At 38.5% G+C, this 17168-nt stretch overlaps 1 protein-coding gene across 4 annotated transcripts in view; it reads left to right on the top strand.

The window, feature by feature from the left end:
• The window catches only part of GSK3B (glycogen synthase kinase 3 beta), a 251570-nt gene extending 235904 nt beyond the window's left edge, over positions 1-15666 (top strand). For all 4 annotated transcript variants that reach the window (XM_055260260.2, XM_055260261.2, XM_063630117.1 and 1 more), the window contains one exon: positions 10124-15666. In XM_055260260.2, the coding sequence (XP_055116235.2) occupies positions 10124-10191 (68 nt within the window). In that variant the 3' untranslated portion in view covers positions 10192-15666. The remainder of the gene's footprint in view (positions 1-10123) is intronic.
• The last annotated feature ends 1502 nt before the right edge of the window (positions 15667-17168 follow it).

The raw sequence follows: 17168 nt of genomic DNA, 5'->3' as shown, positions 1-17168 counted from the left end.
TGTTCTAAAGGATTAGGGTATTGGATTTTCTCCCCAATTGTATATCATCTGTGCATTTCATAAACATGTCAGTTTTTTACCTCTATCCAAGCAACTAATAAAACATATCAAAGAGGACAAGACAGACCCTACTAGAAATGTTTTGCCTTTATTCAAGTTACTGATAAATTAATTGGAACTTGACTGGGTTTCCTAGAAATTACTCTTCTGGTGGTCTTAGTGATTGGTCATTCCTCTTCGTGACTGGTCATTCCTCTTGTTTGCTTAACTACAGACCAACCTTTAAAATACTCATTTATATGAGGCGGTTATAAAAAGCACTTTGTAAAATGCTTCGTTGTTCTAAGAAAACTTTCAGCCTTTTTCCATTAAAAAAAAAAAGTAACCATATCAAAGATGGAAATCAAACCGTTATTTTTAAGACAGGGAAATTTGTAGTGCCTAAATATCTGTAAGCTGTGAGTTTCTGTAATCCATTTTAGATTTGTTTCTTGGACTATAGATTGTGAGTTTAAAGACATTTAAAATTTTTGATTGCCCTCAGCTTCCTTGGGGCACATTTTATTTATTAGGATTTTTGTTACATCTTTTCAAGTTGAAAACCCTTCTAACAGAAAGGGGAGTCGTGATAACATTTGGGTGAGGTCTGTCATTTTACGTGGTCAGCAGGCTTAACTTGTCTTCATCTTGGTTTGAAAAGCTCTTACTGTTACTTTATTTACATTGAGATTATTTGCAATTACTTGATCAAAATTTTGTTTATACTTTTCTATTTCTTCTTAGTTATTAGCCTCTTTTGAAGACTTTAGCCACAAAATCATAGCTATTTGTTCTTCAAACTTCTAAAAATTCATTTGGCTGAAGTCTTGTTCAGATTTCGCCATGGCTAGTGGCCCCTTTGTCTTACAATTACAATTATTTTCACCCCAGAATTCCTGTTACCTACATACCAGCCAATTCTTTTTAGTTGGGCAGAATTAAACACAGAATAATTTCTCTCATTGTTTGTTTCTACTGTTTTTGAGAGGTGAAATGTTAAGCAAATTGTCAGTTTATTAGATGCTTGCTTTTCTAAAATGAGAGTTACCCCCCCTCATCCTTTCCCCAGGTACTATTAATATTATTCCTGGCCTTTGGGCCAGTTCTACAGTGTACATTGGGAAAGTTGTGTTCATGTTCTGTCTAGTGTAGAAGCTGCAGTGCATGCCCTGTTGTTCCTCTTTGTAAACTTGTTCTTCCTATTTTCTCTTTATCTTAACCCAAATAGATGTTAAATTTCCCAAAAGTCTGCAACTTTTTTTAAAAAAAAAAAAAGCAGGCATTTTTGTCTATCAGGAACATAATAGTGTATAGTTATTTTAGGAAATAAAAATTGCCCCTATTCTACTTTCAAAGATAATCACACATAACATTATGTTTTAGTCTATATATGAATGGGCAGAGAGAGATGCTTTTTTAAAAAATGGGCTTAGGCTATTTAGAGGGTGAAGTTATATGATTATAGTATTCAGCCAATATCCTAAGGCTATACCATAGTTAATTTCTTATTCTTGGACTTTTGGTTTGTGTCAAAGATGGGGTTTTTTGGTTTTGTTGTTCTGAAAAATGCTTTGAAGATATCTTTGCATAAAGCTGTACTTATTCTTCTAAATTTTTAGAAGTAGAGTCAAAAAGTATAAAGAATTTTAAAGTTTAATGTCAAATTGCCTTCCGAAAGTTTGTCCCGCCGTCAGCTGATACTCCCCACTGTCAATACAAGTACTTTTCTATTTCCCCATTGCCCCATGTCCTCATAGAGTGGGAGTAGGGAAAGTACAGTGTGCATGTGTGCACATACACATTTTTAGGTGTTACCAACTTGGTAGCCAATTAATGTGTGCATCTTTTTTAGGTACAATGCTGCATCCGTTTCCTCCTGTTGGCTCTGCATCTGAAATACAGACTTCCATTTTGAACTATACCATTTTGACAAATTCACTGACACCAGTGAGATTGTATCCACCCCATGTTAAGGTTTCAGGTTCACTTTGTGAGTTTGTATATAGATACCTAAAATCAAACCAGCTTAGTCATTATTCTCACCAGAGCAGTCCTAGACATCACTTCTAGAAGTTCTTGCTTTCTGTGCAAAACATGTTCTCTCCTATCAAGTCAAAAATTTTATCTGGGTTTTTCCCCTCCTCTAAAAGTAATTTAAAATCTGGATTAAGTTGGAATTCCCTATCAGACATTTTTCCATGTGTCCCTGAAGTGTTCCTCAGTTCCTTACCTGAAGTCACCTACTTTTATTTATATGTCCCTTTTTTTTGTTTATTACTAAATTAAGCATTTTAACTTAAAGGAACGGTGAAAATGTTACCTGTGTGTCCCCATGACCTTCAGTTTTCTACCCTGAACAGCCAAACTTCTTAAATGCAATGTGCCCTGCCCCTGAGCTCACAGGGAACTGAGACCTCTCAGCTGCCAGCAGATCAAATATAAACAGTCTTACTGACAGGTCTTCCAGGTATCCTGGTGGATGGGTTGACTCACAGGCATCCGAATTTTACTTCTATTTTTATAATCACCTTAGTGTTCTGTGCCACATCTTTTCCTTGCAGGTGTACTTTGATTTCATGAGTGTAAATTATAATTTCAAATTAAATATAAGTTTAGGGTATACTTTGATTCTCTGTGAGTAATTTGTTCATGTGCCAGTTAATAACATTAATATCTAAGACACAGTTTTACGGTAGAAGCATTTCCACTTGGAACAGCTTGAGTAGGAACATCCTGAGTTAGGTACACAGTATAAATAATATCTCCCAGGCTGTTAATTTTATCTTCTAGAGAGATTGACCTGTCATAAGACATTTCTAACTATTATAGAAAGAGGATACCTGATAAGTAGAAACACATAAAATGTGCTTGGAAGAGGTTGTTGTTGGGCAAGAGCATAGTAAAGGAAATAGGGAATAAAAATATACCTGGCCGGGTGCAGTGACTCACACCTGTAATCCCAGCACTTTGGGAGGTCGAGGCAGTCAGATCACCTGAGGCCAGGAGTTCGAGATCACCTGAGGCCAGGAGTTCGAGACCAGCCTGGCCAACATGGTGAAACCCCATCTCTACTAAAAATACAAAAAAAAAAAAAAAAATTAGCCAGGCATGGTGGTGCGTGCCTGTAATCCCAGCCACTCGGGAAGCCAGGAAAATCCCTTGAACCCAGGAGGCAGAGGTTGCAGTGAGCTGAGATTGCGCCACTGTACTCCAGCCTAGGTGACAGAGTGAGACCCTGTCTCAAAAAAAAAAAAAAAAAAAAAAAACCTAATGTTTCCAAGTGTACTTATAAAGTGCATGTGAAACACAAAAAGGCTCATTTGAAATATCTAAAATATGTTATTTTACTAATATGCCAACAATATAAATAGTAAAATATTTAATAATTTTGTAGCTTTTGAGAACTTGAAATGTGTTGAGAGCAAATGAGGAACTGAATTTTAATCTTTAACATCAATTACTTTAAATTTAAATAAATAGCCTTATGTAGTTAGCAGCTACTATATTAGAGAATATAAATAGAACATTTCTGTGATTGGTGCTGGGCCAGATAGTGAGCATTTCAATAAATTAGAAGAATTTAATTTTTTATAGACACACAGATCTAGAATACTAATTCATGGTGGCAGAGCCTTTGGAACCCTGTCTCCTATGTTTATTTTCTGTCTTCTCCTCCCAACCCATTTCCTTGTTTTCTACTCTCTTTTTATTTAAATCCTTTGGCAGTAGGTGTAAATGGAGACCTTCCATTCACTCTCCTTCCTGTTCCTCATTTGCACCTTTGATCAACCACATTTGGGACAGGGAGTATGGACAGGACCATTTGTGGGCGGGGTGTGGGGGGATGCAGACAGCAAGGAATCAAGGCAAGAACTTCTCCGTTTATGACTTGAACATTTGGGTGGGGCAGTTTCCTCAGTGTAGAGACAGTTGACCATTAATCCATGACTCCATTATCTAGCAACTCTTACAGATCTCTTAAGAATCTAGAAAAAAAAGAAAAGAACGCTATAGATCCTGTCCTATAAAAAGAAATGTATGTATACCAGATATAGAATTTTACATACGAAAATTTACTCCAGGACAAAAATCACAGCCTCATGGACTCTTTTGGGAACCTGATACTTAAGGGTTCTACCCTTGGTTTCACTGTGGGACTGCTTAAGTTGTGTTTTACCTCTTACGTCACACAGAATAAAATTGGTTTTAATACATGTGCCAATTTGCTTTGCAGTATCTGGTACAAAGTCATAGAGCCATAGACTTTTCAGAAAACAATTAATTCCTGAGAAAACAATTCTGGAAAAAAGAATTAAATCTAATATAATCTTTTTTTGTCTTGTACAGTTTCTTAGAAGCACTTAGACCTAATTATGTAGGGAGACTTTGTCAGCGATTCCCTCATTGGCTTGTGAGTGCAAACCCTAAATGGCATTTAAGTTCTTTGACGTATGCATATGTGTTATCTATTTCTGCATAATAGTTTACCCCGCAACATTTAGCTATTTAAAACAAGAGTAAACATTTATTATCTCACATAGTTTCTATGGGTCAGGAATTTAGAAGCAGGCTAGCTAGGTGGTTCTGGGTCAGAGTCTCATGACATAGTCAAAGCATTAGCCAGGGATGCAGTCATCTGATGACTTGCCTGGGGGCAGAAGCTCTACTTCCACAGTGGCTCTCATTCATGTGGTTATCAAATATGTGCTGCCTGTATGCAGGAGGCCTCAGTCACTCAATAAGTGGCCCTCTCCATAGTGCTACTTAAGTATCTCACATCATTGCAGCTGGCTTCCCCTAGACTAAGTAATCCAAGAAAGAAGGCAATGCAGAAGCCACAGTGTTTTTTATGTCCTAGCCTTGCAAGTCACACACCATTATTTCTGGAATATCCTATTAGTTACACAGGTCAGTCCTATTCAGTGTGGGAATGGACTGCATTAGGCATGGATTACCAAGAGGCATGAATCATTGGGGTCGTCTTGGAAAGTAGCTACCACAGTGTGTAAGGATGATTTTGTGCCTTCCTTTCCTTCCCCACAAAGCTGATTGTTCTGTTTACTCTTAAGTCCATCCTTGGTTTGGGGGAGTTTTTTTGTTTACTTGTTTTTCCATAGTAGCATTAGACAGGTGATAATGGGCATTGGTTTATAGGAAGCTTCAAAGTCAGTGAAATGTCAGCTCTGTAGTTGTTTGCAGAGCACTTATATCTCTGTACACCCCATACTGAAAATAAAGTAACTGTGCTCTTAATTTTTCTTATCATAAACTCACTCTTCTCTTTTTTTTTTTTTTTTTGAGACAGAGTCTTGCTCTGTCCCCCAGGCTGGAGCGCAGTGGCGCGATTTCGGCTCACTGCAGCCTCCGCCTCCCGGATTCATGCCATTCTCCTGCCTCAGCCTCCCGAGTAGCTGGGACTACAGGCACCCGCCACCACGCCCAGCTAATTTTTGGTATTTTTAGTAGAGTCAGTGTTTCACCATGTTAGCCAGGATGGTCTCAATCTCCTGACCTCGTGATCCGCCCGCCTCGGCCTCCCAAAGTGCTGGGATTACAGGCATAAGCCACCGCGCCTGGCCCACTCTTCTCTTTTAATGTAATATCTCTTAACAGATAATAGAAATGTGCTTGTAGAAATCACAGTGATTTTATTGAGGTTAGTTCTAAATGAAAGTCATCTTAATCTCTAGGAAATCTTTTCTGCTGTCCTCTACTGCCCATAAGATGGATTATTCTCCTCCCTTGTGCTCTGTGTTCCACTCCCCTACTTGTTAGCTATATGGTCTTGGGCACATTCCTTAATCTATTTGTGCTTCCTTTCTCCTATTTGCAAAATAGAGCTAACAGTTGTACCTATTTCTCAGGGTTGCTGTGTGAGCTAAATGACATGACTGCAAAATACTTAGTGTGGTGTCTGGCATATTGGTAAGCAGTATGCTGTCACTAGTATTTACTTTGGTGATGTTGGTTATTGCAGTCACACAAGATTATAAATATATGTATTTTTAGATGTCTCTTTTACCTTCCCATCTATTGAACAATTGCTGTATGCCAGATACTGTGCTAAGCACTTCATAGGCCTAATTTCATAGGTAGGTGGTATTACTACCATTTTACCAATGAGGAAAAGAGAGATAGATTAAATAACGTGTTCCAAAATCACACAGCTATTAAGTTGTACAAGTAGGCTTCATACTCAATAAATGTTTTTAGAGTTGGTTTAGTTTTAAGAAAGATGTATCAGTGTGAAGTTCAGAAGAGCATCTTTGGTTGAAAACAAGAGACTAGAGTTGGTTAATGATGCATAGTCAGATCATTTATAATGAAAATGATCTTAGTCTGTCTTTTAAACCATAATGCCATTTAGCATCACTTTACTCCAGTGCATATGTAACGGGAAGGGAATGTAAGGAGAAGTAAAATGAACTTTGCTGTTTTTATGTTGTGGAGTCACTATTTAAATGTTTGAGAAGAAAAGTTACAGAAATTACACTAAACTAAATCCAGTGACAATTTATCAGAATTTTAAATGAATAAACATTTTTAATAGGAAGCTCGTTAATTCAGATTCCATTGTGTAAAATAAATTTACAGAATGATGGTGGGAACAAAATAAGCATGTGCCAAGATTTGTTTCTTGAGTTATTTCTAAAAAGGTGGTAATCTGTGTTGTCTTGTTTCCTGATTGTTCTTGAACTAGTTTCTTCCTAGCCACCAAGAGGTCAGCTCCTCCTACTTTATCTGGCCAAGGGGCCAATCTGTCTTTATGATGGGATTGTAGAGATTATGAAATGTAACTTTATTCCGTCAGTAAGCTGGGTGGTCTATTGAGTATTGAATTTATAGAACTTTGCCTTTTTTTGTTTTACTTTTTCGCTCTCTGTATACTTTGTCTTCCTCTGAAAAAGAGAACTCTGTTCTTCTCAGCAAGGACATGTGTGATTCGATTTTAAGTGGAGCTCATTGCATTAGGCAAAAGTTTTTTTGATGAATGTCTGTAGGTAGGACTGTGACTTTCGATATCAAAGATATTTATAATCGAAATAATTAGCCGTTAAAATTATGTTCATTAAGTGATTTGAAAATAATTCAAGAGAAAAATATGAGATCATTACAGGTCTGAAGAGCATGGGTGTCTATCAAATTTTATTGTTCAGAAAGTGAATTTGTTTCTGGTTTTATGCTCATTTAAAAGGCTTGTGCTTTTTACTGTGATCATGCAAGCAGTCGTTGAATTTATCCAAGAAAGAGGAGACTGGTTTTGGCAATGTCACAAGCTCACAGGCTGTAGTCAGTGAAAGGACATCTGCACATTAGTGCCAAATAGGATTTTGCTAAAGAGCAAATTAACATAAATGGGCTGGTGGCCATGTAGATGAGGTAAAACTAAAGTCAGCCCTGGCTGATGTCATCCAGTGTAGTTAATGGCTGCCGAGGCCAGAGCTGCTCTCTCCGTGTTGGCATGGGTGCTGATGTAGTGATGAAACAGATAGATAAATTTCTGATGATCAGTGCCTATTTTAAGTCCTGGGGAAGACCAGAATGGCAGTTCTACCTATTATCTTCCCGTACTGAAAATGAGAAAGAAATGCTGTTTGATGATGTTCATGCATAGGTTCTGAGTGTCATCAGAGCATGTGACATGCTGCAATAAGCATGGGTTTGTGGTGTTCCAGGTTTTCTCTGGATTTTTTTTTTTAATGCAGCCTGTGCCTGAATCATGAAAATGAACATTTTATCTGAGAAAGGCTTGGAGGAATCTGTGGTCTAGACAGGAATTGATGTTAGGTTACTGATGCACAGAATGTGGATGATCATTGAGGGTAAAACTTCTTTAAACAGGGCATATCTAAGGAAGGCCAGGAGTCACGAATGAAGTGTTAGCATAGTTCCTCAGTGATTATTAGAAAAGGTGGTCAACCTGGCTTTGGAGAGTAGGTTCTATGTCATATACCCTTTCCTGCCACCTGTTCATTTGCCATACCGATGAATTAATATGACCCCATGCCATGGGCTATATGAACCTAATGTGTGAATTCTGATGGCATAATATCTTCAGTTGTGTACATGACAACAAGATTAGAAGCAGCTTTAGCTATTTTGAAGGAAATTTAATGAATTAAACCTAATCATTCACATTAAGAGATATTCACATTCCTTCCCCAAAGGCTGTGCTAAATGTATATAAGGGCAGATTATCAGGAAATTAGGAAGTATAATTTTTATAGATTGGCTTTAGAAATAAGAAACTGAACAGCTAATCCATCACAGAGTTCCCTATGTGTCCTTGGGTCTTTTGTGTCTCCCTGTAATTCAGAAATTCAAAGTAGAAAGATCCAGGACCAAACGTTGCATTCAACCATGACATTGGTTATTCTACTCACCATAGCATATGGTAGATCTACAAATCCCTTCAGTCCTGGAGAGAAAAAAACTTCTGAGTCTGCCTTTTGGTGTCACCAACCTTGATGGCATTGTGGCTTCTAGAGAGATGGCTTTTCAAAGTTGCCCATCCCAGTCAAGCCACCTCTCTTGCTCAGGGCTTAGTGTGAAATCTTTGGGAGAAAATTTGGCCAGCAGTACCTTCCCTGTCATTGAGATGACAAGGATGCAACTTGATAGCCACTAAAACAGCACTCTACTAAACCAATTTGGACACAGTTAGATGCCCACTTAAATGTTAATGGATGCTGTGAAATAATAATAGACCTTAAAAGGGGGAAGGAGACGATGGTTAGTTGTAGAGTTGTACGTATTTCTAAAAGATTAGGGCAAAGTAAGCTCTAAGTAAGTTCTAAGTCAAGATTTGACTACAAGATGCTTTCTTTTTCTTAATTTTTAATTTTTGTGGGGACATAGTAGGTGTATATATTTATGGGTTACCTGAGATATTTTGATATAGACATGCAATGTGTAATAATCATATTAGGGTAAATGGGATATTCATCACCTCAAGCATTTATCCTTTATGTTACAAACAATCCAGTCATACTTTTAGTTGTTTTAAAATGTACAATTAAATTGTTTTTTTACTGTAGTCACCCTGTTTTGCTAGCAAATACTAGGTCTTACTCATTTTTTTTTTTTTTTTGTGCCCGTTAACCATCCCCACTTCCCCCACCCCCGCTACCCTTCCCAGCCTCTGGTAACAGTCCTTCTATCTCCATGAGTTCAATTGTTTTAAATTTTAGCTCCTACAAATAAGTGAGAACGTGCAAAGTTTGTCTTTCTGTGTCTGGCTTATTTCACTTCACATAATGACTTCAGTTCCATCCATGTTGTTGCAAATGGCAGGATCTCATTCTTTTTCTTTTTCTGTTTCTTTTCTTTTCTTTCTTTCTTTTTTTTTTTTTTAAGACGGTATCTTACTGTGTCAGCCAGGTGGTCTTGGCTCACTTGCAGCCTCAACCTCTCTGGCTCAAGCAATCCTCCCACTCAGCCTCCCATCTTTCTCTGTTATGGCTACATATTACCCCATTGTGTATATATACCAAATTTTCTTGTATCCATTCATCTGTTGATATAAGATGCTTTATTAAATTGACTAAGTAAATTGGTACTGCAGTTGCTGTTTCTTTTTTGCTCGTTGTCTGTCTTCCATCTCTATGAATAATGAAGAGGGTCTGTTCTGCCCGTCAACACTGACCCACGTTACTTTCATTGCCTCCACCCATTTACTTACTTAAGCAGAGGGCATATTGTAACATGGTTCAAAATTTTTAGCAAGTTTTCCCAGCTGTGCACTGTTCATTTATTTTCAAGTGAGTTAGACTCCAGCTGAGTGTTCATATACAGCTCATCCCAGCTGTAGCAAGAGCTTTGACTGAAATGGTCTCTGGCTCCCTGAGTCTGCAACTTATTCAAAGACACTGTCTTCCCTGTACCAGGACCATGCTGAGGCATGAACTTAAATCCAAGAAGAGAGAAATTCAGATTTCATAGTGTTGGCCTTATTTAAAACAACGTTCCAAATAACAGCTTGGAAGGCCATACAGTTCACAGCCTGCAGTTGAAACAGTGTACTTGTTCTCTTTTGTTGTTATACCATTGCTCATGCTCTCTCTTGGGACTTTTTGACTTGCAGATGCTAATACTGGAGACCGTGGACAGACCAATAATGCTGCTTCTGCATCAGCTTCCAACTCCACCTGAACAGTCCCAAGCAGCCAGCTGCACAGGAAAAACCACCAGTTACTTGAGTGTCACTCAGCAACACTGGTCACGTTTGGAAAGAATATTAAAAAGAGAAAAAAAACCTGTTCATTTTAGTGTTCAATTTTTTTATTGTTGTTCTTATTTAACCTTGTAAAATATCTATAAATACAAACCAATTTCGTTGTATTCTCACTTTGAGGGAGATCCAGGGGGTGGGAGGGGTTGTGGGGAGGGGGAAAGCGGAGCACTAGAACACACAATCTCTCTCCCACGACAATCTTTTTTTATTAAAAGTCTGCTGTTGTATACTTTAAAAACAGGACTCCTGCCTCATGCCCCTTCCACAAAAGAAGAAAACCTTATTCTGTGCTGATGGGTTTTTTTTGAACTTTGTTTTCTTTTAAAGTCTAGTGCAAGACTTTGGTATAGTGCACAGCTTGAAATTGGTTGGGAGCTTAGCAGGTGTAACTCAACAGGGACTTAAATGTCACTTGTAAAATTAATCCATATTTTCGGGTATTTATAGACTTGCCTTTGGCATGTTGGTGGCAGGTGTGGCAGACAAAGAAATGTGTATCATTCGTAACCCAGGGAGGTCAATAAAGTTTGGAACTCTACAGGGAAGATTCTTAGTAGATAGATTTGTTAAGGTTTTGTTTTGCTCTCAGTCAGTGCTAGTGATGTAGAGGCTTGTACAGGAGGCTGCCAGAGGGGAAGCAGCAAGCAAGACTCAGGCACACATGCTCTACAGGTGGCTCTTTGTTTGCCTGACCAAAGTTCTTTGCAAATCTTAGCACAGTTTCAAACTAGTGACCTGGGAGGAGATGGAAGGGGTGTTGAGCAGGCTGAGCTAGCTGCTGAGGTCAAAGGCTGATGAGCCCAGAGGAAGGGGACAGGTCAGGGATACATCTCACCACTGTGAATAAGTTTGTCCAGATTTTTTTCTAAAGTTACTTCCCTTGGAAAGATACACTTGAGAGGACATTGTAGTTAAATAATGTGAACTGTAACAGTCGTCTACTGGTTTATTTTTCATATTTTTAAATTGAAAATCGAGCTTGCAGAAATAGCCACATTCTACAAATAGTTTTAATTTTAAATCCAAATCTAGAATCTGTATTTAATTTGTTTTTTAACCTCATGCTTTTTACATTTATTTATTGATGCATGTCAGATGGTAGAAATATTAAAAACTACACATCAGAATGATAGTCACTTATACCTGCTGACTTTATAGGAAAGCTGATGATATAAATGTGTGTATATACGTTATATATACATATATTCAATACTGCCTTTTTTTTTGTCTACAGTATCAAAATTGACTGGTTGAAACATGAGAAGAATGTTTCCCCCACACCCAGTTAAGAGTTTTTGTGTCTGTTTTCTTTGTGTATCAGTGAACGGTGTAAGAATCAGTCTCTCTTTTTGAAGAAAAAGCAATATTCCTTGGAAAGCAAGGAGAATTGAAGGACTATGTTTGCCGTGAGGAAATAGATTTTCATGACTAGTTTGTTTTATACTTTTAAGGTTGGCATCTATGTGGGCCTTATATACTCTAAAATGAACTTTAGTCACCTTGGTGCTTATGGGCCATTACTTGACCTATGAATCTTTAAGGCACAATCAGTTGTACTTTACATTTAAAGATCACTTGAGTGATGGCCGCCTTTCCCTCCTACCCGCTCCTTCCCCACATGCCTTCCAAGGTTAGCTGGTAACTGTAGGGCTGCAGAGCTGAGACCTTGGTTGTGTGTAACTTGCCCTCACCCTCCTCATTGCCACCTTAGGTCACGTTATGGGTCTCGTCCTCCAGAGGGTTCGGAAGTGGAGTCTGTTGGCAGCCCTCCTGCAGGCCCTAGCACCCTGTCCTGCTCCTTAACTGTGTGTGTGACTCTCCAAGAGAGTTGTCCTGCCTGCTGAAGTGAACCAGTGCCCAGAAGGACAACTGTGAGCCATCTTGGTTTTCACTTGCTGTTTAGCTGAGGTCTTGGGCCACAAAAGGGGTTTCACAAACCTCTGGATATATCAGAGTTCATGAGAAAGGAAACATGCTCAGTCAAACCAAATCAAACAAACTGAATTTTATGTTTTATAAAGTGCTTCTGAAAGCTAAGATTTGAAAGAAGTCTGAAATCAAAGTATTTGGCAGCGTAACTCCTTCAAGGTAATGGCGTTGATAGACCATTTTCAGACAGAATTTATAAAGAATCTGAAAAGGCAGGTCTGTGATAGAGAAATGGACCTGCATTCAGATCCAACTGCCCAGCAAGCGTTTGGATGCAGACACTGCTGTGGACATGGTATACTCGCCAGAGTCCGTAAAAATCAGTGCTTATTTTAGGAAACAGGTTGCCCCCCACAACTGGGGTAAAAGAAGAGAGAAAAGTCACGCTTTTCTCTCATTTCATTGTGCATGCGTGTGCGCGCGCATGTGTGCGTGTGTGTGTGTGTGTGTGGACTGAGACGTGTGATTTTTCTTTCTCAAGGATCATGGTGGGATCACAGAACTCTTTTATACAAGTGAGATCCAGGTCTCTGAATATCTTTTTGTATATAATAATAATAATAAAAAGCTCCTCACCAAATTCAAGCTTGTACATTATATTTTCTTTCTATGTTTTTAAATTTAAGTTTTATTGTTTTGTATGTAAATATGTGGACCCAGGAACTGTTATTAATGAGCAAAAAGTTACTGTTCAGGGCAGTGATTCTGTTTAATAATCAGACAAAATGTAGATGAGCTTTTTAAAGCCATATAGTTTTAACTCTGTACAGTAGGTACCGGCCTGTATTATTGTAACAATAACTCTAGCAATGTATAGTGTATCTATATAGTTTGGAGTGCCTTCGCTTCCATGTGTTTTTTTTTTTAATTCGTTCTTTTTTAAATTTTAATTGGTTTCCTTTATCCACGTCTCCCTGTTCACCCCCTTTCCCTTTGAAATAGTAACTCACTCATAGCAGTATCTTTGCCCCTTCCACAGTTAAATTTCAGTGATACCATACTCAGGAGTGGGAAGAGGAAATCATATTCGTAATCTCATTTCATTCAAGCCCTTCCTTTGTTTTGGTTCTGAATGTCTTTCCTCCTCAGTAGCAGTGACCGGTTTCATTTCATACTTAGTCCATTCAGGGACTTAGTGTAGCACCAGGGAGCCCTAGAGCTGGAGGATATCGAATAGATTAGATTTTGCTCGTCTCTTCCACAAGCCCTAACCATGGGTCTTAAAAACAGCAGATTCTGGGAGCCTTCCATGCTCTCTCTCTCCTCTTTTATCTACTTCCCTCCCAAATGAGAGAGTGAGAGAGAATTGGTTTTTTATAAATCGAAGTTTCTTAATAGTATCAGGTTTTGATACGTCAGTGGTCTAAAATGCTATAGTGCAATTACTAGCAGTTACTGCACGGAGTGCCACCGTGCCAATAGAGGACTGTTGTTTTAACAAGGGAACTCTTAGCCCATTTCCTCCCTCCCGCCATCTCTACCCTTGTTCAATGAAATACCATTTTAATTTCTTTTTAAAAAATCAGTTTAATTTTTACTGTGTGCCCAACACGAAGGCCTTTTTTGAAAGAAAAATAGAATGTTTTGCCTCAAAGTATTCCATATAAATGTCTTGAATAGAAGAAAAAACTTTACCAAACCAAAGGTTACTATTTTTGAAACATCGTGTGTTCATTCCAGCAAGGCAGAAGACTGCACCTTCTTTCCAATGACATGCTGTGTCATTTTTTTTTTAAGTCCTCTTAATTTTTAGACACATTTTTGGTTTATGTTTTAACAAAGTATGCCTAACCAGTCATCTTGTCTGCACCAATGCAAAGGTTTCTGAGAGGACTATTATATTCTCTATCCCTGTGGATATAAAGACACTGGCATTTCATCTATTTTTCCCTTTCCTTTTTAAAGGATTTAACTTTGGAATCTTCCAAAGGAAGTTTGGCCAATGCCAGATCCCCAGGAATTTGGGGGGTTTTCTTTCTTTTCAACTGAAATTGTATCTGATTCCTACTGTTCATGTTAGTGATCATCTAATCACAGAGCCGAACACTTTTCTCCCCTGTATGGAAAAGTAGGTATGCTTTACAGTAAAATCTGTCTTTTCTGGTAGAAACCTGAGCCACTGAAAATGAAAGAGACAACTAGAAGCACAGTAGAGTCCCAGACTGAGATCTACCTTGGAGAGGCTTTGAAAGTAATCCCTGGGGTTTGGATTATTTTCACAAGGGTTATGCCGTTTTATTCAAGTTTGTTGCTCCGTTTTGCACCTCTGCAATAAAAGCAAAATGACAACCAGTACATAAGGGGTTAGCTTGACAAAGTAGACTTCCTTGTGTTAATGTTTAAGTTTTTTTTTCCTTACTAGATCTGTCTACAGGCAGATACAGATAGTTGTATGAAAATCTGCTTGCCTGTAAAATTTGCATTTATAAATGTGTTGCCGATGGATCACTTGGGCCTGTACACATACCAATTAGCGTGACCACTTCCATTTTAAAAACAAACCTAAAAAACAAAATTTATTATATATATATATATATATATAAAGGACTGTGGGTTGTATACAAACTATTGCAAACACTTGTGCAAATCTGTCTTGATATAAAGGAAAAGCAAAATCTGTATAACATTATTACTACTTGAATGCCTCTGTGACTGATTTTTTTTCATTTTAAATATAAACTTTTTTGTGAAAAGTATGCTCAATGTTTTTTTTCCCTTTCCCCATTCCCTTGTAAATACATTTTGTTCTATGTGACTTGGTTTGGAAATAGTTAACTGGTACTGTAATTTGCATTAAATAAAAAGTAGGTTAGCCTGGAAATGAAATTAAAATTCACAAGTGTGTGGTCTTTATTTCAGTACCCAACCCTCTTTCTTCACCCTACTATTTTGCCACTGCAATATGTAGTCACATCACCATTTCCGTCCCTCTAATTAGGGAAACAATCTTTGTTATACAGAACAAGATATGAATACCACTTCTTGTTCTTTCCAATGATTTTATTCCATTGTGTAGCCCTAAGAGGTGCAGCTTCCATCTTTGAAACCTTTGGATTTGATGTAGAGGAAGCTTTGCAGACACTGCTTAGAAAAGAAAGAAAACTACTCTGAAAGAAACAGTTTTTAAATGTGTATAAGCTGCTGTCTTTGATTACTGTGTTCATGATTTGGTGTGGCTGTATTTTCTTTTAACTTTCATCCTATTAGTAATGGTCTTTGGGGGTCTCTGTAAAATATATGGACACCACGAACAGTGGGGCTGTACTCCCAGGTAACCAACACATGTTGTGTTTGAGTCTGCTCATTTCCAATACTGGATGATGTATGTAAACATGTTATGTCTCTTAGTGCAAAAAGAAACATCATTTTTTTAGGGCTGGCTCACTCTGTCAGGCCTAATCTAAAGGCTAGATATAAGGTCATGTGACTGCTGCTTCAATAAAAACAAATTTATATTCGATAAAGTGTGGTCCTCTTATTTATTTACTGTGGTGGTGGGGTTGTCTAATTCCAACATTGGTAAAACAGTTAAACACATTTAACCAGTAGGGGCGGCAGGGGAGGATTGGATTAGCAGAAACAGAAGATGTTACTTGTGCAATGGGCCTCCTGCTGGCACTGAAGTGCATTTGTTTGGGATTTGCTGCTGTCTTGCATAGGTTCTGGGATTGAGTTAAACCTTGTGTTAGTGTCCTGCAAGACCTTTTAATTTAGAATCCTGAAAGACTGCCTTTTTAGTTTCTAAGTCTTTCCAAAAAGTACTGACCAAACAGTCCTTCGGGATCATATTTCAGGAGAGCAGTGATGGTGGATGTCATTTTGTTTGTTTTGTTTTGAGACAGAGTCTTTCTCTGTCGCCTAGGCTGGAGTGCAGTGGCGCAACCTCGACTCACTGCAACCTCTGCCTCCCGGGTTCAAGTGATTCTCCTGCCTCAGCCTCCTTAGTAGCCGAGACTACACCACGCCTGGATAATTTTTGCATTTTTAGTAGAGACACGGTTTCACTCTTTTGGCCAGGCTGGTCTTGAACTCCTGACCTCAAGTGATCCGCCTGCCTCAGCCTCCCAAAGTGCTGGGATAACAGGCATGAGCCACCGTGCCCAGCCGGTAGATGTCATTTTGAAATGTGTTCTAGGAAGGTAGTGAGGAAAGGAGAGATTAGCTTTTAGATCCCTGTCATTGAGAAGTTTGTGAAAGGAAGTGAACAAAAGTGTTGGGATGGTCACACATTTCTCAAGTGTAGGAATATTTCACTCATCACCACCATCAGATTTATTTAGGAGAGCTGAAGGACATAAAGGGAAACCTACCAGGAAAAAAGCTGCCGTGGAAGATGGCATAATGAGGCCCACAAATTAGGAGTCAGGAGTTAGGAAGGAATGGATAATCATACGTATGTTTCTCCTTACATCCTCTTTCTCCAGAAGGGAGTGGCCACTCTGGCCCTTCCCACAGATTTATCATCAATGTCAAGACTTAATTAGACAAAGTTCTGGGCTAGGTAGAGAGAGGCTGTTGAGTGGCCCTGACTAATGAGGGGGCAGATGGTATGCAGTAGCTTGCTTAGGTCTTTTGCCCTGAGCTTTGGAGACTGACTCCATCCTCTCCTCACTGACCCAGAAAAAAAAAGTGGTCACAGGGATGCCTAAAAACTGATGCTTAGTTCTGTTTACTCAAAAGTTCAGGGAAGGGAGTAAAGAAGAAACCTAAATGTTGGAGTAGGGAAGTTAAAAATCTGGCTCCTAGTCCCATAAACTTGTGATCCACAAAACTACTGAAAGAAAGTACCCTATGTGAACTCTTCAGGGCATCTAACATTGAATCTTTCTTTACTCTTGAAATACATTTAGTTTTTATAATCTATAAAAATTATGTGTACATATCAATTCAATGTTTGGGGAACTACCCTGGAGTTTTTAAATCAAGACTGGGAGATGGAAATTTGCCCTCCATTCCATCTTAACCT

Source organism: Symphalangus syndactylus, chromosome 21 (assembly GCF_028878055.3).
Source record: "Symphalangus syndactylus isolate Jambi chromosome 21, NHGRI_mSymSyn1-v2.1_pri, whole genome shotgun sequence".
Taxonomy (NCBI): Eukaryota; Metazoa; Chordata; class Mammalia; order Primates; family Hylobatidae; genus Symphalangus; species Symphalangus syndactylus.
Note: the sequence above shows the minus strand (reverse complement) of the source record. Positions and strands in the feature narration are given on the sequence as shown.